We start from the raw sequence: 27,941 nt of genomic DNA on the forward strand, positions 1-27,941 counted from the left end.
ATGCTTTTGTGCTTTTCCCATTTTGCTCCCCATCTGCCAACCTATGACCTCTTACTGTATCTGTTTATTTCCAAGACAAGTCTGTGGGACCCCTCTGTTTTGACAGAAGCAGTAAACCAACACCTCCTGCTGTCTCAACACTCCTTTCCTAAGGGCTTGGTGGGTTATGAGGTGAAATATATCCCACTTATATTCTCACAGAGCACCAGAATGTGCAGTAGTGAATAATTTACTTTATTGACATTTTATTTTTGCAGAATAGACATTCACACTAACATCTTGAAAGCCTAGATTATAAGTGGAAAGCATAAAAATTCATTAAAGTATATATATGTGTGATTACATGAGATCCAATCATCCTAATATACAGCTTAAATGCCTTGACATTAAAGAAATTATTAAAAACGGGACATAATACAAGAGAAGGTTTACCCAGTATCACAGGGATCCAGTCAGAAAAGCAGGGCATTCACTTTGCAGGTGATAAAGAGATTGGCCTTTTGGTTTGGTAGTTATCTGCTCTGTGTCACGGTTTCCTACATTTGAAGTTCCTGTTCTCTGGGCTGCTAGAGAGCAGGTGAGTGTGATGTTCAAGTGAACGTGGACGATGAGGAGATACACCAGCACCACTCCGCTTCAGCCCTCTCCCTTCTTACTCATGGAGCAGCACTGAGTGCCCTCTTGGATTAGGTTGTACTTTCTCTGTCAGGGAAATCATAACTGCGTAACTATCTAAACAGCAGCCAAAGAGAGAGGAGAGCAATGGATCTGTTGGCCTGGTAAGGTTTTGCTGGTCACAGCTTCCCCTGCTGAAAAAGCTCCCACTGCAGTACAATGATAAGGAAGGAAGGTACTGAACAAAACTTTCTATCTGTTTCTGAAGCTCTTCCTTCCAAAGCAGAGATTGCAAGTACTGCAATATTGGAAACTTTATACTAGTGCTGTGGAAAAAAACCATTCTCCTTCTGAGGAGACTTCTTCCTATCTGTTTGGTGGTTTCTGTTATCCCTTTGAAGTGCTGTAGCTGGTAGTTGGTAGCTGTATTTATGTCCAGGCCATATGGGTTAGGTGGGAAAGTGTTTTTTTCCAACGCAGTGGTGAGTCATCTCAAAAGAAGAATACTAATTTGCCTTTAAAAGGAGTAGGCTTATAAAACTCTGGGTTTGGGAATGACTCACCCTTCATTCACTGTAGGAGTAAATGGTAGGACTGAATATCCTACTACTGAGTACACCAGTGTATGCATACTTGTCTTCTGTCATTGGAGTCCTATATCCCCTGTTTTACAAGTCCTACATAATTGTTCTAGGGCATGAAAAACCCATAGGCAGAGAATTTGGAGGAGAGGGTTTTTTCAGAGTTATGGTATCACAGTGAAAGCAGCAATAGAGGAGCAAAGCTAATCTCTCCTTTTAACTCACGCTGCTTTTCAGAACTGAAAAGCTTACGCAGAAGATCTCCCTGTAGATTTTCTTCATGGTTTTGCTATCATCCTGGTTCTACGTATGCACAAGTTTTTTCCTTTCTTTTGTATGTGCAATGTATGTTTAATATTTTCTCCCAACTTGCTTTGGTCTTGCACTTTTTTCGTTTTTTTTTTCATTGGAGATTATGTTTGGCTAGTGACGTTGCTGACCACTGCCCATTCTGGAAAACTATTCAGCTGGAAGAGTCTAATTCCCCAAGTGTTGATTGCCACCATGACAACAGCCAGGCCAATCAGATTTACACCCAGGCCAGCCTTCACCTACAAAAGCAAAATGCATCAGAGCACCATCAATGACAACTTGATCAAAAACAGTTAACATGGAAAAAAGAAGGCAGTAGGGTGTATGTATATATGTATACTGGCATATATAGTGTGATAAATTATGTATACTGATTGCTAGAGCCAAAAAAGCACAGTGAGTATTATGTATCAGAGTGTACATTGTGGGGCATATTCAGGAGTGATAGTCAGAGGTTGATGCAGCTCATTTGAAAGCTGCTCAGTTTGTCATTTGAACTTCTCAATCAGATAATTAGAATGGAGAGTTATACCACACGTAGCAGGGTGATAACTACATGACTTACTGTGAAGCTATGTGATAAATCTAATTTCTCATGCTCTCCAGTGCTTAACAGGTCAATGCAAAGGATTGTGTACTCCTGTTTTTTGATATCTCTTTAGACCATTACATTCATAAAAAAGATGAGAAAGGTGCGTATCCTACAGCAGATGCGTGGATGTTCTTAATCTGGCAGCTCGGTCATATAACAGCAGTGCAGATCAATATGACTTTATATTAGCACCAATATCATCATTGTTATTATTGGCTGCTGGATGTAGGGACAAGGTGTTGAGGTTGCGTGAAGCATGGGAGGATATACCCAATCTCAAGACTTACCATATCTTTGATCTGGCAGTGCCCATAACTGAAGACAATGGCATTTGGAGGATTACCCACTGGCAGCATCACCGCAAATGAGATACACATGGTGACAGGAATCAGGGTGTATAAAGGGTTGATAAGCAGGGTTTCTGACTGGAAGGAGAGAGGGAGAGGTGTTTCACTTAACCAATAAAAGCCACTGCTCACAATTAGGATGAAAGGACCCTCTCTGCATCATGTGAAGATAAGATTCTGTGAGTCTCATCTCCCTAGTTGCTAAACTTAAGTGTGGAAGTCTTTTTGTTGTTTTGGGGTTTTTTTAGAGCAGAGTAGTGCTACAATTTGGAGCTGGTCATGCTCCAGGGATTTCTCTTGAGACGTTTCACATGGAGGGAGGGTGGAGACTGCTGCTGTTAGGACCCCTTTGCTCTTTCTCCCACTTGTTCTCCATGTCATTCTGTGTTGTGTCTTCTGGATCTTAACACTGCCTGCCACTTCAGTCTGCATCTGAGAGAAGTCACGACAGGTTGACACAAAGAACTTACTTCTTTCAGTTGTTGAAGATATGGAGACTGTTATGTAAAGGCCTCCTGCACAGTGGTTAAGAAAACTAGTTGTTTGTGGTCCAAACATGGTCTTGCATGGTGAGAAGGCAGTGATGATGGAATATTCTTTACAGTGATCTAAAGAATTGTTCTTCCACTACAGCCTTCAGTGGTGGTGAAATTTTGCATTTTCATTTACATTGCTATGGCCTAGTTTTATGTCAGATGGAAAGGGAAGGGTATTCACAAGGCTAACTTCATTTTGGAGAGGGAAATATCTCCAGGTTACTTTTACAGTCAAAAAAGAGAGACTGCCTTAAGATGGCAGTTCAAACTACTAAAAGTAGATTACTGTTCTAAATTTCTTTTTAGGAGAGTCTCTTTCTGCATGGAGCAGAACTAAATCTGAACTCAGAAGCCGTACGAACATAATTACTTATTTTCATTTGACCATATCTTCATGTTACCTCAGAGCTGTTCACATAATGTACTTTGGGACAATTCCATAAAATTGTTATAATAGGGAAACATGATTAATGACCTGCATTCTTGGTGAGAAAAGCTTCACATTACATAAAAGAAAAGAAATAAGACAGTTTTCTGTAACTGCTATTCAAATATAGAATGAAATTTGTATCTCTTTGCTCTGCCTTTGTTATCAGTCTCCTGATTTTTTTCTGTCCCTTACAAACATCTCTGCTTTCATAGAATCATATCATAGAATCATATAATGGTTTGGGTTGGAAGGGACCTTAAAGATCATCTAGTTCCAACCCCCCCACCATAGGCAGGGACACCTTCCACTAGACCAGGTTGTTTTCCATGTTGGATGATAGTACGCTTACCAGATCACCCCCTTGAACACATTTAAATCTGATATAAAATTCAGTACTACAGACTTTTCTTACAAGTAGTGAGTGGGTGACTACTAACTAATGAACAACACATTTAAAATAACTTTGATAAAAGTATCTCAAGCTTTATGTGGACTTTACCTATCTTATTGATTGCATCGTCACCTCTTCTTGTACTTAGACTATGAATCCCTCAGCGCAGCTGCTATGTTTTCCCTTTGTCTGAGATGTATTGAATAAATTTCTTGGTGCTAAAATATGCTTTTGGCTGCCTGAGTTTATTATTTTTCCTAAGCCCAAGACTGCAGAACAGTAGCTTGGGAACAGGCTGGGTTTTGTGTGAACAGAATGCCAATACCTTAATGTCCTGAAACATTCCCACAAGCCTGTGGGGAAACAACAGACTAAAAATGTCATTGTTTTACTCACCATGCTGCATAAAATAGGCAGAAAGATGGTTATGGTTGCTGGATTACTAACAAACTCTGTTACCAGGGACACCAAAATGCAAGCCAGCAGAGTTACAGCCCAGTAGGGAAGGCTGCTCAGGGAAAGCATTTGGCGTCCAATCCATGTAGAGAGGCCAGAGGTCTGAGGAAAGGATAAAAGTGTAAGAATTACTAATACTTAGTATGTTTGTAAAACAGATTCTTCTCTTTGGAGCAGTTTCATCAGAGAATCCCACCAGCAAATAAACGAAGTTTAGGTCAATGCTTTCTGCATTTCCTTTTGCTCAGTGAACTGGATTTCACTGCAGTGTCTAATAAATAGTTGTCCATAGTAACAAAGAGATACATCTGGCAGTTAATAACATTAAAAAGGCACCAAGACTGATCTTCCCTCTTTCTTCAGGATGTGAACTGGAGTATTGCAAATTGGTGGTGAAGGATTGCACAGTCTGCTTAGTATTCATTTTGAGACTCAAATACACAAATTTAGTTGTCTACGTGTAGGAGTCTATAGGAGAGCTAGCTGTGTATTCATGAATTATACTGCGTGTAGATACAGTCAGTAGAGCCTAGAGTATGATTTGTCCAGTCAGTGCTAGGAGCTTGAGTCAGTTGCCTAAAGAGGAGCATCCAGTGGCAGCTGAGATGTTCCCCCTCTGTCTGGTTAGCTGCTGGCTGAGAAGTGTGAGGTCTCCCTCAGATCCTGTCTCATGTCTGCCAGCCTTGCAGGAATTTCTAGATATTCTAAAGCATCTGAAATGGCAGATGCTTACACAATTGACTTCAGTCCTTAACCATCTTTTTGTTAGCTAGATAGCTGTCCATTGAATGCAGGGAGTAGGGACTAGGTTAGGTACAAACTTGGAAGTATCCACATCGTAAATCCAAACTGGGGAGCATACAAAAGGATAAAAGTCCAGGTTTATAATATTTTAGGAAGGAGGATAAAAGTCTACATCAGTACCTTGCACCCAGCTGCTAAGGCATAACCTCCTCCAACCAACACTACAATCTCCCAGGGCATGGTCTTCTGGAAGTCCTTCCAGGTAATGATGGGATCCAGTGTGTTAATATCTGTTGACTTTTCATCATCTCCTGTATCAAAAAAAAGCAAGTGTGTGACCAGTATTATATTGGCCTCTTTGCAAAGATCTTCATATTTTTCACACTAGTAGGAATAATGTAATATCCGTGGAAGTTATCTTGAGAACTATCTGTGAGAGAGGTGAAGAAGAAGTGTGTAACCTATTTCTCTGGTTAGCTTGGTCTCAGAAAATGAAGCATATTAATTTCAAATGTCCTGACTTCCCCTTGGCTGCTCTGTTGACGTGAATAGTTATAAACCCCTGTGTTTCATTCTATAGATTTTTGAGGGACTGTGTGCTCTGTTGTGTATACTTATGTGCAAATTATCTGTAGACTACAAAGATGGAGTTACAATGGGAATATTTTCTCAAAGAAGGGCATTTTCTCTCTCCAGTAGGCCATGAAGCTTGATAAAGTGCATTTATGCCCCTGTGTTTTATCTGAGGACATTAATTTTTTAGATGCCTGAGTATTTTCTTGAAGTAGGAGTTAGAGTGTCATTTTTCTTAAATGCTGCATAATATATGTCAGTATGAAAAATAAACATATCTATATACATCTGTAATCTCTACATAAGAGTCTATGCAGGCAATTATATTTTCATACAGGACTGCTGAAAGCCTGGCACAGCAAACTGAGTGCTACCCAAATGTGAATGTGAAATAACAATCATTATTATCAAGAAGACTGTGAGAGAAGCACTGCACAAAATTGGAACTTTGTCTGACATTTACTGGCCTCTTTTATATTTGTTTTATGACATTATCAATGATTTCTGCTCTATAAGTGATGACCAAATTATTTACTAGAGCTTATCTTCAGCCAGTTTTGCAAACATCTGTCTTACAGTTCTCTGCATGGAACTCCATCTGAACCTTTCCTAAAACTCAGTCCTAAATTTTGATAACTCTGTTAACACAGAAGAGATGGTGGCCTCAGATACAAGATGTATTTGTCATCTGCTGGATGAGACAATATAAATAAAAGCAACAAAAAAGGGGGTTTCATGTAGGAAGAGTTGATATCAGAGGAGAAACTGAACCCTGACCTTCCACAATAAAAATCTCTTCTTGTCACATTTTACCGAGAACATAAAAATGTCATTAAAGGCACTGGAAAATGTGCCAGATCTCTTTCTTGCTGCATCCTCCTCACCTTTTTCTCTTTTTCCGAAACATGGCTTTTTTGCTGGAATCAGGAAAAGGAGAAAACCAAGAAATACAGAGACAGTGGCATCAGTCCGGTAACCTTTCCTATGAAAGAAACAGTGGGGTTATCATAAAAACACACTAACAGAAACATTTCCAAACAGGGTACATGGCTCCAAGCAAATTGTTGCAGGTGAAGTTGTATTTCCACTTCTGAAGTCTTACTAACAGCCCACTAGAAAAATATGTCTGCATATCAAGGATACAAATAGGATTTTTTTCCAATTTATTAAACTGACTCCTGTAGCCAACTTCAATCACTGCTCAACAACTTTTAACATTCCAGTGAAAAAAAGAAATCCCTTTTGGTTTACAAACCTATTAACTTGGAGGTACAGAAAAATAGTGTGTTTACTAGAAGCAAGAAAGAGTGAAGACATTCTGGGAAAAAGCCAAACCCAAGCGATCATTTAGAAACGAACTGTAGATTGATTTTAAATTAAATGTTTAAAACTCATTCTGAAAAAGTATTTTGAGGAGTGCCAAACTCCAGAGATCCACAGGAAATCCCAATATTAGAAATTGTTTTTCTGTCAAAATTAGGATGAAAAATTAAAATAATTTTATGCAGTAGAAACATAAAGAAAATTTAAGTTCAAATCACTTATTCTTTGATATGCATTGTGTGTTATAGTCACTTTTAATATAATTTGTTTTAACATTATTTAAAATAAAAGAAAAAAATATTTGCTTCATTCACCATTCTGTGTAATATTTAATTGAAATGGACATCTTGATAAAATTTATCTTCAGAAAAATACACTTCTGTCAAAAATTATTATTTCAAAATAACATTGAAAAAAATGAATTTGAATTATAGTTGCAATCTATTCCAGTGACAGCTTCTCTACAAAAGCACTAAAATGTTTTAACTTCAGAATCTCACCTTCCTATTGTTTTACATTTGAAATACATTTATTTTACTTTCCCTACTTAATTCACTCTGTTTACTGAGAAAGAATACGATTTGCCATCATGTGAAGAGATGTAGTTTAAAAAGCAAAAATCTTAATTTTTTAATAAAGACTTAATTTTTCACACATTGTTAAAAGTGCTGATGATGTTTTTAGGCCAAAAGTTATTGCAGAAAGTCAGAAGCAGCTAGGCCATATTCCTGTGCAGTTGTTTAGGGAATTTCACTTACTTCTCAAAAAAAGATGACCACCCTGGTACAAAGCCAGGCTCACGAGTAAACCAAAGCAAGGTCATCAGAATGAAGAAAAATCCAGTCACCATCTCAGGATAACTAGAAACAAAAGCAAAAAAAAAAATAATCCAGGCATTAAATCCAAGGTCTTTCTGAAAACCAGAGAACAAGTTCCAGACAAGTAACAAAGTAGAAATTGGTTCCAAAAAAAAAGGATAAAAACCATATGGAAAATAGAAAGGGAGATTAGTTTTAATTAAAGAATTCTACGTTTTGCTCCCAGCTGAGAACCATATAAACCCAGTAAAAAATAGGCTAAAAATATCCATCTGTATTTGCAATTCAGTAATTCATGGGCAAGACCTGAAGGAAAATATTTATAAATGCTTGTTTTATATTTGCATTATTATCTGATTAAATATGTTAACAAGGTAAAGCTCATGTTACTATTCCACTGTGAACACTTTCTATTGCAGTTTTTAAAAGTATAGAAAGTGTAAGAGCAAATTACAATGTAGATTAACACAGATATTTTAAACATGTGGAATATATATAAGGTGACTTGAGGATACTGAGTTTTAATTTAGGATAGATTTAAATTAAGTATGGTTTCATATTTAGGCACAGTCTGAACAACAGTCCAGATTCAGAGTTGATCATATTCAGCAAGTTGATCTGTCAATATTTCAGTTGAACAACACAAAAATGTTTGGGGAAGAATGGATTTTATGGGGTATCATCCCCTTTGAAAAATGAAAAATCTGCAAAATAAGCTTTTCAAGAGACATTTCTTGCCACCATGAATAAAGATTATGGGCAACTGGGAGGGCTGGACATCTCATGGCATGGGAGATTGGTGCAAAGCCTTTGCTAACAGTGAACTTCTATCCACCAAAGCGAGTATATGCCTGAATTGGGAAGGGGAGTCCTTTAATGGTTTAGTTCAAAGGTAGAGACAAACCTTGACTCAGGTGACCTTTGGACCCTGGTATAAACCTGAATCTTTCCTTTTATTTCCTTTTTCTTTAGAAATAAATAAATGAGCAAATAAATGCATGCTTGTAACAAAGTCTTTGTTTTTAGTTCACTTTTGCATTTAGTTCTACTCCTAGCCTGGAAAGGAGGAGAAAGAGCTGACAGTTTAAGAATAATCTACATGAGCCAAAGGCAACATGGAGGGCAATATGAGAGGATGGTCCTGCCTAGAGAGGCAAATTCCTGAGGAAGGCAGGTCTGGTTTACCTAACATTTCCCAGTTTCTTATATTCTTCTTGAATTCTTCTCTCTGACATTTCTTCCCGTTTGGTCTTCTTCTTCTTGCTCACAGAACAGGTCTCTCTAAAACTGAGGTAGATAGCACAGTAAAATTAGACAAGGGCATCAAGTGGAAAAAAAAAGGCATAAAAAAATAACAGCAATGAGGCAAACTGAAAACTCCAGTTGCCAGGGGCTGTTTGTTAAGAGACAATGTGACTGGGGCAAGGCCTGATGGCAATGTGAAGGGAAATTACTGCATGTGATCTTTGCGTAGCCGAGTTTCCAGATCTTCTGAGAATTAATCCTAGACATAGTAGGAAGGTCCCAGGGTGCTCCGACTAATACTGACTGGTATCACTGAGCCATCTCGAGCTGTGGCTGGGCTCCCTTTCTGTAGGCTTCTTCAAACAGCCGGCGGTGGCCAGATTTTTCTGGTGCCAGAAGCCTCCAAAGGCTGTGGCTAATTTCTGTCATCACATGGAAAGACTGTGACAGAGGCCAGCTATCAACAGATTTTTTAATGGGGAAACTGTATGCTTTCCAGTTGGATCAGGGGTATCTAACACATATGGGGCTTGGGCTGGCTTTTGAGCGCAGGTTTGACTTGAATATTCAGGATTCACGAGGAAGTAATGGGGGAAAGCTGTGATGAGGTTCCCAACAGCTTTCACGATCTGTCTGCTTCTACTAATACTAGCTGTTTCTAAACCAGGCACAATCAGTGTAACACTAAATTGCCTCTGCCACAGAGGGCAAGGGAATCAGCCTAGTGTTTTGTCCTGGTGAAAAATACCTGTACTTCTGCCAGGGACATAGAAGCACAAGCACATTTCATGGCTGAATATATTTAAACCTGCTATACTTTTGTATGAAAATTAGGTGAAATCCTTAGTTTATTCAGATTGCCTTCATACTATAACAAAGCCTCAACATTCCTAATTGAAATTAAGCTACTCGCAAGCTCACTTTAAACTTTTCCTTTTATTCTTTCCAGTAGCATCACTTTGCTGTGCTTTGAGCCACAGATCTCTGCTTTTCTGCTCCAGCTGTACCCTCTGTCACACAGAGGTGCGTGGGGTGGGTTGAGAAACCTCTGCAGCTAAGCCAGTCTAAAATAGGCTGCAGCAGCAGGGACTTCAGTGACTGAAGTACCATGGGAGCACAATGGCATGCTTTTATAGTCCCTTCTATTTTAATATCTCATTTGGTACCCCACTAGAGATCCATGCCATAGCACTGGCCAAACCATGGACTACGATCTCACTCCATGTACCTGGTTAAGGCTAGATCCTCAAAGGAATTTGCATAGCTCAAAATGCAGGCAGGCCCTGTCTGGGTAACAAAAAGTCTTAAACAGGCTTTTCATTTCACTTGTAAATGGACATCTATGTGACACTTGGTTTTAGCGCGTTTAGCACCACTCTGCACTTACAAGTATTTAAATTCCCTTGCAAACCTTGCTGTTAGTCTCCAGTAAAATCCACCAGCAGTAGCGCAAGCTGAAGAGCTATGTGGTTTATAATGGCCAGTTCTATAGTAATGATTCTACCCTTAGCTCTGCTTTGCTGCCAAAAACCGTTTGGTGGGTCTGTTGTCCTTCCCCCTTGACCTAGTCCAGAGCCTAAAAATCACATGTGACATGTTATTCCAATGGGGCTAAGTAAGAACAGATTGATGACACTGGGCTTCCTAGGAAGAGAGCATGAACATTACGGGAATTCAGTAAACATTTATGCACAGGCATTAGGCAGCTGTTTCAACATGTTATAAGTGTTTCTAGGCTTAGGAGGATCTGAAGGCAGAGTGTTGTAGCCAAGCTCCTAACATAATATGTTCTTTAATGAACTGCAGTGAACAAGAGTCAGAGATTAAGGAGGCTTGGAATCAACCAGTACTTCGCAAAAAGTCGATAATGCTTCAGTCTCTGGTATTATTTAGAACAACATTAATCAGTATGAGGTCTTGGATGCAATGTGGAATTTCAATTATATTTATTTAAAAATAAAAGCAAGTAATTGAGGGTCATGCTAGGGCCTGTTTCCTCTCAAGATTAAAAAAACCCAGGACTTATTTTAGCCTTTCGATTTGGAACTACAAGGCTCAGGAGACTGACTGAGAGAAGGACGGGGAGCTATTCACCTCTAAATTACCTCTTCAAATCTATTCAAGGTCAGCAGCAAGCATCATTTTATCCATTGTCTTAGGTGAAATAAATTAGTGATGTCAGTTCAGCTTACTTTTAAGAGTAAACTAAATCAAATTAAGGCCACTTTAATTCTGAGTAAATGTGTCTCACCACAGTTTAATGCAGATTAACTAATCCACTCTAAATGCACACATTTAGTCAATTTTCATTAACTTTGCTGTGTGCCTCTGCAAAGAGAATACGTGGTACAAATGAACTAGGAGTCTGAGCCTTGTTCTTATTTTGGGGCTAAGGGACTTACTGGTATCAAAATGTACTCGTGTCTTAGGCTGTGAGTCCTTTCCACTTTAAAGAGAAATATACATGGAGTCTATTTACCTCTACTTCTAACTGGTTTTACATTAATTTAATTGAGCTGGAAGCAGATCTGAATAGTAACTTGTTCACTTGCAGTTATTTTTCTATTCATTTTTTAAGCTGTACTTTTCCAAAAGGACTTTTAACAAGATTTTTGGTCCACAACGGGATCCTCATGGTCATGAGAGTCAAAAAATCAGTTGAATGCATAGTAAAGATTTCCATCAGCAATACCTAGGCAATTCACTCTCAAGCAGCAATAGTGTGCACTGCTGTCTATGCAGCGCAGTTAAGCACTAAGATTTCCTCCAGTAATTGTTCTGGCAAGAAGGAGGAAGTTGTGCCTTAGCTTTTGTCATTTGCAACTGGAAACATCTTTATGACACGTTCTAGAGGAGCCCCAGATACCCTGCTTTCATAATCCATGCATCTTGAACAACCTGCACTCACTTGCAACCCAAGAACAGCCAATGCATCCAGAACCAAGTCAGGACCAACATGATGAGGGAGATGGGGAAACTGAACAAAAACCAGGTTCCAAAATTCACCACTTCAGCATTTGGGTAGTGGCTGTAAAGGAAAAAAAGGATGCACAAGAAGTTAGAACAGTGAAAGGACAGGCATCTCCAATATACATAGGTGCACACACTATATGTAATATAGTACATATATATTACTATATGTAATATAGTGTATGTGTACATGTTTGTCATGGCATGATACACAAATTGCATCAGTATGTGTTTGCAACAGCTGCATTACATGTGCATAGTGAAACCAATTGCCAAAGGATGTCAATCATTGACCACACCTGACCAACAGATGAGCCTATAGCACTTCACACCTTTAAGGCCAGATGGTCCGGATTGTCTAGCCAGCTCCAAAACCCCTTAGAATTACCAAGAGTGAAATTCTGGCCCTACCTGTGGTTTTTGTTAAAGCCCTTTTTAGTGTCGGCAGACTTAAGAATGGTTCCATCCAGAATCTCTTTGTATGACTTATTGTGGACCACACAAATAGTGATTATAGTCTGCTGGACTCTGACAAAGATGTCTGATATGTGCATTTGATGGAACAGTCATAACAGCAAGATCTTTGGAAATTCTGTAAAATCCAAATCCTTGGGTTAAGGATGGCTTCCAAAATTAGTTTTCTTTGCTACCACAATTTCAGAGAGAGAAATGAAGGATACCATGGCAGCAGTGGCAGCAGTAGATGAACAGAATCATGTTTGAGCTTAGATGCATAGCTGTGCATGAGAATTACCACCAGTCTTCTGACAGAGGTATCGTTCATGACTTTGGGAGGCCTGGGCATATATGGTAAAGGAAATACTTAGCTGATCAGAGCTGCTTCTCGTCTTCTCTGAAGCAAAGGTGTAAGGCCACATTTCTAAGTTTTTTTATTTTTGCACTACATGTTGAGCAGCCCAAGTAATAGTAGTGATGCCTCTAGGTTCACCATAAGAACCCGCTTTCTAAGAACCCATAGAACAACTTGAAGCTGATTTTATGACATTTCTTCTTTTGTATTTATCTTTGACATCTTTGCTATATCTTCATGGCTTTAGTGTTTACTTTTGCAGAGTGCCTGCTGCCTTCATGATAGCCAGTTTGTAAAATCAAAAGAAGTTGCTGAAGAAACTTAAATGTTACCACATGCTGAGGAATTATTTTTATTTTGCATGAGAGAAAGACATGGATATGTATTCACTTAAGCTCCTCCTTTCAACCATTAACCATTAGTAATAACATTAGAGTAGAGGAGGAAACAAAATTGCCTTCAGAAAGACTGTCTTACAAGGGTTCCTGGAGGTAGTAAATAACCCATGGGGAAAGCCACAGAGACGATAAAGACCCATCCACCATTCTCACACAGCCACAACATCACTTACTTGTTGAAGTGCTCTAAGAATATGAGGCTAGTGGAGGTCCCTATGATGGTTGTCAGTCCTCCGATGGTTGCCGCGTAGGAGATGCTCAGTGAGAGGCATTTACAGACCATGTGGTCATGTCTGGTCTGATACCGGTACTTAGTGCTCAGACCCAGTTCTGAGGGCTTAGGAGGCAGGACCAGTATCTGAGCCTGTGAGGGGATACATTCACAAAAGAAAGCAGGTGATCAGAACAGCAGCCCAACTTGCTCTAATGCCATGGTGATACTGGTCCCAGACGAACAACAGGTTTGCGTAAGAGGGGGCAGTTTTTTCTTCACAGGGATTAACTGGGATCAGAACTAGAAACCTGTCCAGGGGCCTGAAATTGCCTTGTCTGTGACAGAAATGTAGGACAAACAGTAATTGGACTTCTGGCTATGGTTTTGGCCAGCTCCAGTTCTGACTGGAATCTCAGCAGGATACCGAAAGCCTTTGTGGGCTGAGGGGCGGGATGCCAGCACTGCCGCAGTAGGAATCCATAATCCTTGAGGCTTATGAGCAGCCACCAGACAAATGTTTGGTGGACTTGTTGCACTTATACTGGCTCAGGGAGTCTAATTAGGAATGGAGTGCTAGTGGCCTCAGAAACAGCATGAAAAAGGCTGGGCAATGGGAATATGGAAGAAAAGGCTGCAGGAAAATATTGTTCCAAAAGAAGCTTTCTTAGCAGTGACAGGAAAGTCTCCATGCTGGTAAATCAAGTTCTTGTACTGGAAAAAAGGTACAGTACTTCCAGGCACTTCACATGCAACCCAAGACTGTAATTTAGGATCAGGAAAAAGGCAGCAAGTGGTTCAGTTAGCTTTGTTAAATTTATTAATTTGGATTTGGTTTTATGTAGTAAAATCGCTCATGCTATAGGTTCATCATCATCCTGAGGGTACCCTGGCCAAAATTCCTGTAGATTGAAAGTGAAGTGAGTATATTAGTTACAAAATAACCACTGAATGTGTTTGGGAAATGGGTATAAGAAGAAATTAAGTGTCAGGAGCAGCACATTAGCCCTTTTTGGAAACATACACTTAGATTCCTTTGAACTGTGAATGCAAATTCGTGTGTTGATTTTAGCCTGATCTTTCCTGGACATCAACTTATGCAATAGTCCGAGCTTCTTGGATCCATTCAGGAGAAGCAGAAATACTGGAATGGACTGATGTAATGGAGGCTTTTGATGGTGGATATTTGGCAAGACAAAAAGGAGGTGGATACTAAGACTACCTAACAAACTGGCTGAACAGTTAAATGGCCCATGCTTGCTGCTGGTTTAGTTCTGAGCAAGATTTTGTGTGTCAGGGATTGTTATTTTTGAGTTGGACTATTTTCCATGGAGGCTTTGTGGAAATAAAGTGGGTAGAACAGCAAATAAGAAGGGAAACTTGTGATCACATTACTGAATGTAAAGCTAAATGAATTGTACTAGCCATTGGGGGAGAGTCTTCTGAATATACCAGTGCTGGGGGCATCTAAATGGGAGCAAGAACTAGCAAAAGGCCAAGCCATGACTGCTGTAAGATGGTGGAGAACGATTCCATGTAACACAGCTTACAGGGAACAAATATGAAGCAGTGGGGAGCAGGTGATGTTCACATCTGTCTTTTCCCTCACCCCTTGGGTCTGACATCTCCTTACCTGAGGTAGGTGCTGCCCATTGCTCTTAGAATTCATTGTTCCAATAGGATTGGCTATCATGTGCACGCCATTCATACTCTGTAGGGAGGCAAATGCCTTTAGATTAGCCTTTTTTCTGTTCCTAGAAGCACTTAGATTAGAATTTATGATGCTTTGTAAAGGTCATGGGTAGTGGGCTTTTGAAAAAAAAAACCAACCAACCAACCAGCCAAAAAAACCCCCAAAACCCCACACTAAAATTTCAGCTGTAAACTTTACACTGGAAAAAAAAGATTTAAAAAAACCCCGACAACAACCTGATTTTATTTTAAAGTGATCTTAGAAGACAGATTATAATAAGTTTAGGTCTTCCTCTGCCGTGTAGGAGAATCTAACAGGTCCCTTGCTAGAGGCTGTGACTTTGTGATATGTGTAGGTTGTTCTAGTAACTGAGGTGTCTCAGCTGCAGAAGCTGGCAATACTTGGACAATATAAGGTCGTATCTGAACTTGCTAGAAACCGTATGGAATTGTTAGTTTACTGACTGGATCTCAGAATCTCCAGCAATAAATACAACACTACAGAGCTAATGTTCCCCAACTTGATTTGTGTAAGCAGGCTGATAGGTTAAATACAAAGCAGGACATTCTGCAATACGTACTCTCTGCCAACAACCACTACTTGTTTGAAATAAAGGAAACAGCAGTTTGTTGCAGAGCTGCGTGGACTCTGCTCTGATGGTTCCTGCATTAGAAGACAGTGTAGCTCAGAAGATACTACCTATGACAATACCTTTGAGTGCATCAAGGAGCTGAAGTCAGTAGTAGTAGCACTAAAACAAAGAAAGGAAAATATACTTTAAAACTGCCTGTTCACCCAGCTCCCTCAAAAGGCACACATCATGGGTAGGAGGGGCAACATCTGCAGGAGAACTAGTGCCTACTGAAATGGTGATGAATACCATTTTTAAGTACCTTTTATGTGGTGTCTTGGCCAGATACTTGAGTCATCATTATGTTTCACAGCTCTATCTCTAACTGTGTAGCAATGGGGTTCCACCTCAGTGCAAGAAAAAATATGTATTCTAGGTAGTACATACCCCATTCTAGGAATGGACTCCATTCACAGTGGAGTGAATCACCAGGCAATCCAGCACTACCACTGTCTTGTTCTACTCAAGTTCTTCCTCTGCTGACCTCTCCAATGCTGTTTCTGAGCACCTACCTGTACCACATTAAAGCTTTCACTAAAATCTGTCCTGTGTGGCATGTGGACCATGCAAACAATCCACTGAACTTTTACTTTGACTTTGAAAACAGATTTAATTCCAGAAGATGTGCTACTTTCCTTTTCCTGCCAAATTTCAAGCTCTTTTTCAAGTAATACTATTTTAATAATAGTTCTGTTATGAAATATCCCACACATATTCTTCAACAGGGCTTAAAGGGATTAATGGCACAATGCCAAACTGAAAATTTGATTCTATACTGCACAGAAAATATGACTGGGATAAAAAGAGGTAACAGAGGGAATATTGGAGGACCCATTAGTCTCCAGAGAAATGAGAAAACTATTTAGACCTTGCAAGTTAACTTAAAGTCATCAACATGTGCTGTTTGAATGATGTTTGGTTTAAAGTAAATTTTTAAAGGTGTAACAAGAACTTGTTTCTCTTATTTTAACACTTGGGAATAATATAGTGGGAGCTCAGGAAGGGACTGTGTGATTTATTCTCACACCTTGTAAGAAGATGCTCCTTAGGATTTAACCTATACTATAGTTTAAGGACAATAACTTTGTATATTCTCCTGTGTACCTTGAACTGCTGGTTGATTTGATGATTTGACAAAGAAATTAGTACTTTCCTTGATTTGCCCTTTTCACCTTACTAGATTTTACCGCAAATAGAGATCTGGTTGAAACTGCTAGTGTTTCAAACTTCCAAAGAAATTTGTGTATATTAAAAGAAATATTTTACAGTTTTTTGGGGGAGGAGGAGTGTTTTTTGTTGGTTCTCCCCCCCTGCCCCACATCTCTCTCTTGAATGCTCTTGACAGTTCAGACTTTCCTCAGGAATCCTCTGTAAGAGTCTTCCCTCTGGATATGTCCTGTGGGTACTCCATACTGTGTTTGGATCCTCTCCATCTCTGTTCCTTCAGGGGAACAGAAATAAAAATCTGTGGGCAGAACTCTCTTATACAGCACAAACACAAACTTCAAAAGATCTTTCAAACCCTGAGAAACATTTTCCTTCTCTCTAAAATGCCCATAGTTTTTAAAAATAAGTAAATACTGGGAAGCTTTAGTGAGATCCAGACCATTACATGAATCCCATTTCTCATATAAGCCTTCCTTGTCAGTCACATCTGAAACATTCACTCGTAAGCTTCTGCTTGCCCTTCCTGGCTCTACTCCTGGGTTCATCTCATTGCAACCTGTGGAGGGCTCAAATCTCCAGTCGTGATGTACAGGGTTCATTCTTACTCCTCATTGATGAAGATAAGCTCCAGTGAAGGTTGGCCATGCTTTTCGCTGAGACCTGCAATGAAGGAAGAGAAAGCAGCCCTTGGGTAAGACCTGAGCTGAGCCTCTGGGCCACACCACTGAACCTGGAAAAGCTACTACAAACAAAAGCTTGTCCAAACCGTCTCAGTTACTCTGTGACCCTTATGCAGCATTTTATTGTGTCATATTGTCCCAGTCACATGCCCCTGGCAATTAAAAGACTATCGTACCTATGTATGATAGGCAAGGTTAGATGACATCATTTTCAGACTGGAATCTGTGAATGGAAAGAAAAGAGAGATTCTTTTCTTCCCAAATCCTTTCTTTCTGGGAAAGAATGAATGAAATGAACCTCAGAGCTCTAACCAGGTCTTTTTGTGGCACCTGCTCTGACCTGGGCAGCCTGGGAGGGCAGGGGTAGAACGGGCAAGTGTGGGATTGTCACAGAGCACACTTTTGGGCCTTTTCTACATTTCTGTTACTTTCTTCTCAGAGGTTTCCTTCCAGCCTTGTAAAATCCTATGACCTAAGAGTTTATGACACACAAACTCCAGTAATGCCCTAATTCAACATAAATAGTTTCCCAATTCCAATTGTCCCATCACATCTTGAAACTTTCTTTCATTTTTTGAAAGAAATATCAGAGTACAAAAAGAAAGAGGATGGACTAGGTCTTTGGCAGTACAAGTCAGACAACTCTGACCTCGATAGAATTTGAATAATGTGTATCAACGAGTCTGGTCACTGATAAACAAATGAGAAAAGAATGGCCAACATTGACAAATACCTATTGGCTCGTTTTCTTCAGTAATGGTGCTGCCTGCAGTACTGATGACCTCGTGCTCCTCCTCAGCATTCACTAGCTCCTGGAGCACTGCCTCCACGATTGGCATCACCATGGCTGTGGTGGATGTGTTGGAAAGCCACATGGAGAGCACCGTGGTGCAACACATAAAGCAAAGAAGCAACCTGGAGTACAACACAGGGAAGTCTTCTTGAGGCACTTTCAGAAGTATTAAGGGCCTCCTTGCCTAGTGTTTTCATTAGTCAACTGATAACTTCACGGTGTCTTTTTCTTTTCATGGGTGCCAAAATATCATACTGTGCGCAGATAAAATGCTGCCTTGTGCTGAGAACTGTCATAAGACAATGTATCACTGGAAGCCATTTGCTGCCCCACGTGAAAATCGGCATGTGACGTGAGAAGCAGTGATTTTCAGCTTATCCAGGATTTAATCATCCTTTTGTGCTTGCTAAACAACAGGCAAAGAAGGAACAAAGAGACTAAACTCAGTACCAGTAAAAAATAGAAAGCAAAGGGACAGCAAGCCAAGGAGTAGGAGGTGGCAGAAAGAGGATGAGAAAATTTGTAAGCTTTCAAACTCTGAAAGGAAAGGTGGGTAGGAAAAAGAGCCCCAAACCAAGCTAGCTTGTACCCATGGGTGGGAAAGTTGGAGTTGTTATTTGCTCTTCCAGGCTGCTGCTGTCAGCCTCAGACTGCCCCAAAGTCAAAGGTTCACTCACATGCCTGGCTTTGCTCCAGCCATCATGACCATGCGCAGGGCGATTCGCTTGTGGAGATTCCACTTTTCTACAGACGCTGCCACACAAATCACGCCCATGAGGAGCAAAGTTGTGTTCTTGAAATATTCGGCAGCCACCTGCATTAAGGACAAGGGGGAAACAGTCAGTTAAAAAAAGCAGTAGCTACCCTACACAGAGATCATGCTGAATGAGAAGAAATATGGTATTGTGGATTTTTTCCCCTTACAGAAAGAATGATGGGGAGCTGGAGAAAATGAAGAATTTGTGAGTCAAAATGTTCTCTTTAATCTCTTTCATGTTGTGTTTACAAATAACAAGGCTCTATACCCACTTGTTAGTAGGTTTCTCAGCTTTGAAGACACCAAGATAGATTTTACTTCTTTGAGCAGGATGCTCGCTGCCTGCAGTTAATCACTCAGCTAGGCCCAGCCTGAAACAGCCACAGACAAACCTCTGCACTGAAGGCAGCTTATTCATGTGCTTCATCTGCTTTTGGAGATGTCATTGTCTACCTTGTTTGTATTTCTTATGTCTTGTTCAACTGTTGGGCAAAATGTGGCATCCCTAGAACTTACAGCTTCAGAAAAAAGTCCTTTGGGACATGCTCGCTGAATGCAATAATGAAAAGTTGGGATATTGCTGTGATGATCCACAAACCGCGTACTAGAACTTTTCACAATGGAAATCCATATCCATTGTATCAGGAAAACAGGGCAAAGTTTAAAAAAAGAAAACTTTAATTTAAAGGGGATGAGCAAAAATCATCAACTGGCTCAGGAAAAAATTCAGAGACAATGCATGGTCCTCCAAAGCAGCATTCTTGAATGTGGGGCTTGCTAAGATATGAGATGTTCTGTGAAGTGACTACAAAAATAACAAATGAAGCAAACAAAAACATTCACACACACACACTCTCTTGTGTGAAAGCAAACAAATAGGAGAAAATAAAAGTTATACAGAGATGCTTGGAGTCTAGCTAAATTTTTCATTTCATTCTCATGCAATCCTTCCCAAGCTGTTGCTGGAATATTTTTCCAAAAACATCGTTTCTTCAGTTTAAAACTATTCCGCTAACCAAATGTAGATGCCAGCATTTTAAAACAATTAAAATCAGTAGAAGCAGTATTTTTTCCATCGTCCTCAGTTATACTTATGGTGCTCCATAAAAGTGCAAGAATGACACTAATGTTATTTTGTGAAAGCTGCAGCAAGTTGAGTATTTAATTATATTTTTTTTAACAAATCCCTATGGCGACCTAAATAGACTTGTCCATCACAGTTGTGTGCCAGAACTTTTAAATATCACTTTTTTGGCTTTCCTCCACTGGTTTCTTTCTCATTAACTTTCTTTATTTTCCTGCTACCTTGTTAAAAAAAGATCTTGAACTGAATGAAGGGAATCCATCAAGCCAGCAGCACAAAGAATCTGTTGTTTTCCTTTATTCCTTTCACAGTCATTTTGGAGAAACAAGTGAATACTAATATTCTTATTAATACACACATAAACATATACAACACACTGGCTTATGTTCTTAAGACCCTGTGAGTTATTTGTAGCTTAAACTGCTAGGCAAGGGCCCTTGGTTTCTTTGGCACTCCAGAACAGCAGACTGGAAATACTGCAGCATCATCCGAGTTGTTTATTTTAAAATACAGGGTTTTATTCTGTTCCTAAAGCAAATAATACATTCTCTGCAGTAGTCTCACTGTCATTTAATTTGATATTATATTGAATTTCTGTCAGGCTGCCCTTAAATTTTCCCTCTCCAATATGCTGCAGAATTTTTGTAATGAAAATACGTAACTACTTTGTCTTTATGGTAGAAAAAAATATCTTGAAAATATTTAACTGTGTTGGTATGGAAATGTATCTGATTATATTACACAGTTGTTATACCACTGGGAGGAATAAGACAGGTCATAAAACTCTTGGTTCATGCTTGACTCTATCCATTTATGGGTATGCCCAGTGCTAGATTGTGTTAGAAATCAACAATTTTACGGTTGCTATATACTGTTCTGTGTTGTTATCTGTATTTCTAGTCCTTGTAAATCAAGTGGGATGCCCCCCAACCCCAAAAATGAGAGAGAAAAAAGCAGGGGAAAAAAAGCTGTAGATTAAATAAAATAAATTCATGGCATATCATGAAAGAAAGTAACATTTTAAAAAAAATACCATCAAGTAAGCAAATTCAGAACTGATCATAGAGACTTTTTTGTACAGCTACTCCTTTGCCTTAGAACTCATGGCTACAAGGCAGCACTAAGATTACAGCTTGGGAAAAAGACTAGACATTCACCTGGATAACAAAATTATCTAGTCTTACACATCACCTGTAATAAATATAATTGGAAGGAAACTTTACAGTTTATTCCATAACTGCTGTTTACCTGGTTTTGGAGGAGGGGAAAGGTGGAATCCTTTGATACAGTAGGTTTTGGGAGTTGTTGGTTATGCAGTAGCTGACAGGATGGACACCTCTCTTGGCTAATACAGCCTTCCCTGTATCTATCTTCAGTAGAAGAAAGAGCTGATTGGCCCAGGTTATACATTACAAGATGTACACTTTTTCTTCCCACACCTCTTAGTCTTGCTAGTCCACTAAGATTAGTTTTATTCAGAGAATTAACTGAGAGTAAGAATATTAAACGATAAAAAAGTGCATACTGGTCTGACCTCACTGGACTTCATGACTCCAAAAAGTGGGTACAGGAAAGCGGGAACTAAGGCTGCTGCACCAAGAGGTACGGCTTCAGAGACCCAGTATACAGCCGTCACGATCAGCACGTAGGCACATGAGGCTTCCTGTAGGGAGAAAGAAAGCACAGAGGTTATGTGTTACTGCCCCACCACCTGCTGTGGAAGCCTGGTGAACGCGTTCACAGGACTCATCAGACTGTGGGTACCTGGACTTAAAAAAATCGACAAGGACTGCATAAGGACCTCCTAAGGTGCAGCTGTTTGGGTGTGAAATCTAGGCTACCACCTGAATAGCCACTTCCAGAAGATGACACTAATGAAAGGCTTTGCACATAAGCTAGGGAAAAACATTGGGATAAAAATATTTAACAGCAGAATAATGGTTCCAAGTGCATTTACAGATTTGTTTGATTTCCATAATCCAATATTTACCAAATTTTCAACCATCACTCCTCATATTTGGCCTGTGGAGCTGGTATTTCTACACAGCTTTCTTTCCAATATTGGACAAGAATAGGAACCCGTAGTTTTCAGGATCAGATGAGAACATTCACATTTGCCATAGCATGGATAAAGCCACATAACGGCTCTTTTGGGAAATACTCTGAAAGATTGCTTTTTTTAAACAGTGTGCAAACCTACATTTTGTGTCAGTTGTTTTTATTTTCTCAGGTGATTTCCACAGACCCTTGGAAGCCGACCACAGAGCTAAAGGCCTTAGAGGCAATGGGTTAACGGGAGGAAATCAGACCAATTTGCTGCTGTCCAAGGTTCTGGCAGAGAAAGCCACAAGATCGCGCTGAGCATTCCTGGAGAGCGGGTGTATGATGGAGAAAGGTGCTATCTGCTGAATATTCTTACATGAAAACACAGCTAGTCCACAGAAATCTTCTGGTACATTTTTTTAGATAGATATGTCTTTATTTATGGTATTCAGTGGAGTTCTCCTTAGGCTCGGTTTGTTATCCTTAGAAGCCTGGGGATATTTCCTACTAATAATTACAGAAATTACCTTCAGGAAAATGTTTTTCCTTTCTTTTTCTCAAATTTGAAGCCAGCTCCTGTACTGGGTCTAACCGGCAGTTCTATGGAAGCTAGTGGATCTGCACTGATTTACACCAGCTCTAAATCTACCTGTTCTTCACTATTCTCTGGATATTCCGTAAGAACTTACCAATCCGTATGGATTCACAGCTCACAATGGCTATTGTTTAGAAAATTCACTGTTCACAAATGCTATTTGAGTGTGTTAAAATATAATTTCATTCCTTTTGTTTCCTGACTGGATGACTCCCAAATTAAGCAGCTTTCAAGAAGTCACACAAGCAATTCCCACAGATCCTTGTGCAAATCGATGATCGTGTATTACACTTCCTTTTTTTGCAATCAGTTTTGTGAACAAGGTGGTGAAGTCTAAAGTAAGACTATACAGGGGTGTGGGTTCAATAGAATGAATCAATAGCTTCTATTTAAATTCATGTTTATACATGCCCTTTTTACATTACCTCTAACAAAGAGCCACAATCAGCTGTTCCTCTTTTTTAGTATAGCTTATAGTAACAACAGGCAGAACACAGCCCAGAGAAAAAGTTAAGATAGATTGCTATGTGCAATTTCCTTTACTTGCTTAAAAATTGCAGCCAAGCTTGCTTAGAAGCTTGGGTTTAAATTAGCTGCCAGACTTTGCTCTGACTCCTGTTTCAGAAAAGTGTAATATTAAACAGTTCTGATTCAAGTAAGCAGGGCCACCAAAATAGCTGAGATAAGGTCATCAGAAAAAATAATTTCCTTGAATCAGATAAAGTCCAATTACTTTAGAGGCTATAGTTCTGGATTGTTCCTTTATGGATGGAGAAGTACTCCGAACTGCACAGAAATGTGCATATTTGTTTCTCTTCCTTAACTATTATAGAAGAGTGGTTTAGGTTTTACGCTCCCCAGTGCAGGTTTCATTAGTCCTCTATGATGAGGTCCTTCAGCAAAATATTACAATAAAAGATTGTACTGCAATTGTAGCTTCATTGCTACCAAGAAAAAATTACAAGAGAGGCTTGAGAAGGTTGGCTTAGGATGGATGAGATCAGAGGGATTTTTTTAATATTCATGGGTTATGAAGCATGCACTTTATAAAATGGAATTACTATACTGTTTGAAACTCCGAAGACCAGTGTTCAGTTTGTAACAACTTCAAGTGATCACTCAGTAAAAAAAGAAACAATAATTTTGACTTAAAAATGGAAATAATTTAAGAAGTGAGGTGACGGGCATTAGAAATTTTTATTAATCTCTACTAGGAAGACAGAGCTATTTTAGATGAGAGTCATGGAGCTGATGGATTGGCTCATAAATATTAGCCAACTTGCTGCTTGGTCAGCTTTAACTACATAATACTTCATGGTTAATATTCCACAGAGAGCAGAGCATAGGGCCATTTTTGTGACCTAATGACTATTTGACACATTTTTTATTTTTTAACTCATTAGGTTCTGCTAACAAACGATTATGTTTGCATGGGCTCTCTCCTCAGGAGTTGTCTGAGGAGAAAAATGCCTTTTAATGAAAAAGCATTGATTTTTATTTTGAAGCAGTGCAGATGTAAGGTCCAAGAGATATGTTTTGCCAAAATTCATAAAATTAATTTAATCCTAACCTGATTCCAAACTATTTTCTCACTCCAAATATATCCTTCTTTTTAATTTCTTTGAGCATAGATTGTTGTTTTCTATTACTCCTCTGTGTGTAGCAATAAAGTAGACTGATAATGGAAATGGAATAAGACAAAGGGGAGTTGCATCTCTATCAAAACCTAGCTGGGATGGGCACTGAGTCTTTGTGTTTCCTACACACTAGGCTCTACTCAGTTTACAAACAAAACTAAAATAAAGCAGATTCTTAAATGGTATAAAACTGGGTACTAGGAAAGTCCAGTTTGATAATCTCCACTAAACACTTAATCAGCTTGTCTAGCAACTTTCTTTATTTTCTCAGTGCTTTAAATCAGCTCATTTCCACAAGAAACCATATTAATCTCCTCTATTTAATTGAACTGAGTTTATATATTTAATTAATGGTTACCAGAGCTACTAAGTACTGGACTGAAGTAGTGGCTGTATAATTTTAACTGTTTCACCCTTCTCACTTCTTGTTGTACCACTGAAAATTACTGTTAAGCCCACCTCAGGGCTTGAAGCAGGGAATAGAAAAACATGTGATGGTTGGAGGGACTACCACCTATCTTCAGTCAGTCCCTTATGTGAAAAGAAAATAGAAGCTGAAAGGCTAAAATTTCCACAATAAGGGTCATACATAAAACTTCTGTAACTAAAACATTTGAGGATCTCAGAGTGATTAAGAAGAAGAAGAAACTCTGTGTTGGAGATTTGCCCACTTGAGGATGTGCATTGCATATCTTGCAGGCAGGCATGTGGTTAAGCTGTGCGAAGAGGTAGTCTAGCTTCTGCACTACCATCTTTGAGCTGATGGGATCGTGCTATATTTCCCTCCCTTCAGCTTGTGTAAATAAAAACAAAGTTGAATGAAAGTTGCCATCCATGGCTGTTCAGAGCATGTTCTGTGCTTTAGGGTCCATTCTGCTCATTTGGCAAGGTGTCAACGTCACCTGATGCTGCAGGTCTCACAGATTACAGCACCCCTTGCTGACTTTTGAGGAGGCATCCACGTGTCCTTGATTGGGTTCAGTGTGGCCACAGGGTCACCAGTCATAGGAGACCCTGCCCACAACTGACTGAATTCATGTGGCATGCTTTATGGTATCAAGAGTGGCTTTATGAAAAAAGGTGGATAAAGATGAAAAAGAAAAAGGCAAAAATGCTTCCATGTCACTGTCAACAATGAGGGGAATAAGGACAGAATGAAGAAGACCCACAGTCTGTAAAGCACAGGGTGTTTTTTTCTGCATGTATGTGTCATGACCTGAAAGGCATTTATGCACGCCCAAAACCTGTTGTACAAGTCATTGTTCAGGTTTAAACTTGGGAGAGAGAAGAAGAATTCAAGCAAATTTTCTCAGGGTTTTTTTTTTTTTACCCAACCATTTCTTGTCATAAAATAATAGAAAAGAAGCTGTGGACATTATTCCCATTAGCTGTACAAACAGTTCGGAGTCCTCGTGCTCCCATTGATTGCTCTTGCCACTACACATGTAATGTTCCTTTGATATTTCCAGAGTTATGCTGGTATCATCAAAGAAGCTGCAAGCTGATTTCCTGCAGAAATGCAAATATAAACCGCCTGGTAATTCTGATCTCTATAAGGAAGACAGAAAACTAACATAATTGTCTGATAAATGAAAATGTAAGTAAGTGAGCAGGTGACAAATTTAATCTTCAGATTTAAGAAGTAATCATATTCAATTGGTTGTAACAGAGTAAATGCTACACTAAACCACTTGAATAGTGTATTGTCAACTGGGTTTATTTGGTGTAGATGTTCTCTTAACAGCATTATAAACATTTGTCCAACTCTGGGTCAGATTCATGGCTATGCTTTATCATCTGTGGTCATTCATGTATATATAAAGTGGATGTAAAACATCATCTGATGGCTTTTCATATCACTTTGCAGTAAAGCAACACTATGAAGTGCACAGTAATAGCGCAGAAGAGCTTGTACTGTATAATAGCAATTCTTGCAGCAATACTGTCAGTGAACTTCTGTTTCAGCACCCATACAATGCTATTACAATTCCCTTGGTTACTAAAGACTTTTCTTATTGCTTCTGAATTCCTGTGTCTCTGAATCCCATAGGGAGCAAACATGGGTGACAAATTTTAGTGCGGTGAATCTCTTATTTCCTAGGAGAGGTTCTCAAGGCACATGGTGCATGCTGCAGTTACAGTGCCATATGGGCATGTCAGGGAGTATCTGTTCTTATGTCACCCTTCCAGTGATATTGGGGGAGATTAAACCCTTTTCTAAAACAAGCCTCTGTGAAACGGTGAGCTCTGCTGTTCTCTGAAGAAGAGCACAATTGTCTGTCATTCATTCCATCTCTTGAGAGAGAAGAGATGGAAAACTACTGTCGGACAGCCGAGATATACATTGAAGTTTAGAGCAGGAAAACTCTTTCAAAGTGCAACATACAGTTCAGTGGTGTAGCAACATTTCCTTGCTATGAATACTGTTTTTCTTTCTAAACAAAATACTACAGTTTTATTTTTGAAAACTGCTATACAATTTCTAATCCTTTGCATTTCTATTTGATAAAGCGGTAGTATTCATAAATCCTCAGGTACTAGAAGTCCCTCCATGCATGCTTACTATTAAAAGCTAATGACACTAGAAGTGCTCTTTTTAAAGACCTCTCCTTAAAGAACATTTTAGTGGATATGTTTGTTCTCTTCCCTCCTCCACACACACATTATTGTACAAAAAGAAGAGATACAATAGTTCTGCTTTAAAGTAGTGCTTTACTAGTTTCACCTGGTTCTTCAGCTGCACTTGTGACATGACTCAAGGTAGCTCTGGTTCTTACTGTGATGACTCCTCAGTGACCTTCCCAGTCCCTCAAATTTGAGTCCTTGATTTTTCTAAGGGCAATGCTTATTTAGGTCTTTGCCTTTCTTTTTGCACGCTGCAGACTTACCCAGCATGACTACCTACTGCACTCAGAGGCTTTGTTAAAAAGAAAATGAAAAGGTACTTACGCTGCTCGGGTATAAGAGTGGCAGAGGAAGCAGCAGAAGTGGAATGAGAACAACAAGCAAGAGATTTCTGGATCGGAGAATCTCCTTCATCATTGCCATGCTCTTTTACTTTCTGGTGGCTTTCTTCTCCTTGGGTTTCTTCTCCGGTTCCTCGGATACTCCAACTTTCACTCCACGTTTTCCTTCACCTGTACCTGGATTTCCCTGAAAGGTTTCTCACTGCTTCATTTCCTATCCCCACCCAGTCACCTAAAATAGCTTTCTTAATTTGTTTATTCTTCAATCTGTTGTTTTGAAAAGAAACCTTAATGATTTTTCAATTAAAAAGACATTCAGTTTAAGTAGGGCTCATCAGCACATCCAAATTATTATCACACCATAAGATGCAGAGGTTTGCAAGTTGGAGCATAGTGATCTTTTGATAATTTTTCTTTTTAATTCAGAATCACAGGTGTAGCTGTGTTGCATTCTTATCCCCATGTTTTGGAAGGTTTTTTTCTTCCATCATCCAGCAATGTAATTCCTGTTTTCATTAACTGGGTAAGATATGTTTCAGGCT

The 27,941-nt window shown here is 39.3% G+C and overlaps 1 protein-coding gene across 1 annotated transcript; it reads right to left on the bottom strand.

Annotated features, from left to right (window-relative positions):
- Window positions 1-1,609: 1,609 nt before the first annotated feature.
- On the bottom strand, window positions 1,610-27,481 carry SLC13A4 (solute carrier family 13 (sodium/sulfate symporter), member 4). Its single transcript, XM_010566247.1, has 16 exons — window positions 27,383-27,481; window positions 21,693-21,821; window positions 18,995-19,131; window positions 18,258-18,439; window positions 17,450-17,504; window positions 15,758-15,797; window positions 14,987-15,064; window positions 13,316-13,506; window positions 11,872-11,991; window positions 8,904-9,005; window positions 7,659-7,760; window positions 6,462-6,559; window positions 5,185-5,315; window positions 4,201-4,362; window positions 2,388-2,525; window positions 1,610-1,747 (listed from the first exon to the last, which is right to left on the bottom strand). Exons 1-16 carry the CDS (start codon window positions 27,479-27,481, stop codon window positions 1,610-1,612), a joined length of 1,902 nt encoding a protein of 633 aa, XP_010564549.1.
- Window positions 27,482-27,941: the final 460 nt, after the last annotated feature.

The sequence above is a fragment of the Haliaeetus leucocephalus genome, unplaced genomic scaffold, assembly GCF_000737465.1.
Source record: "Haliaeetus leucocephalus isolate CR32 unplaced genomic scaffold, Haliaeetus_leucocephalus-4.0 Scaffold206, whole genome shotgun sequence".
Lineage (NCBI taxonomy): Eukaryota > Metazoa > Chordata > Aves > Accipitriformes > Accipitridae > Haliaeetus > Haliaeetus leucocephalus.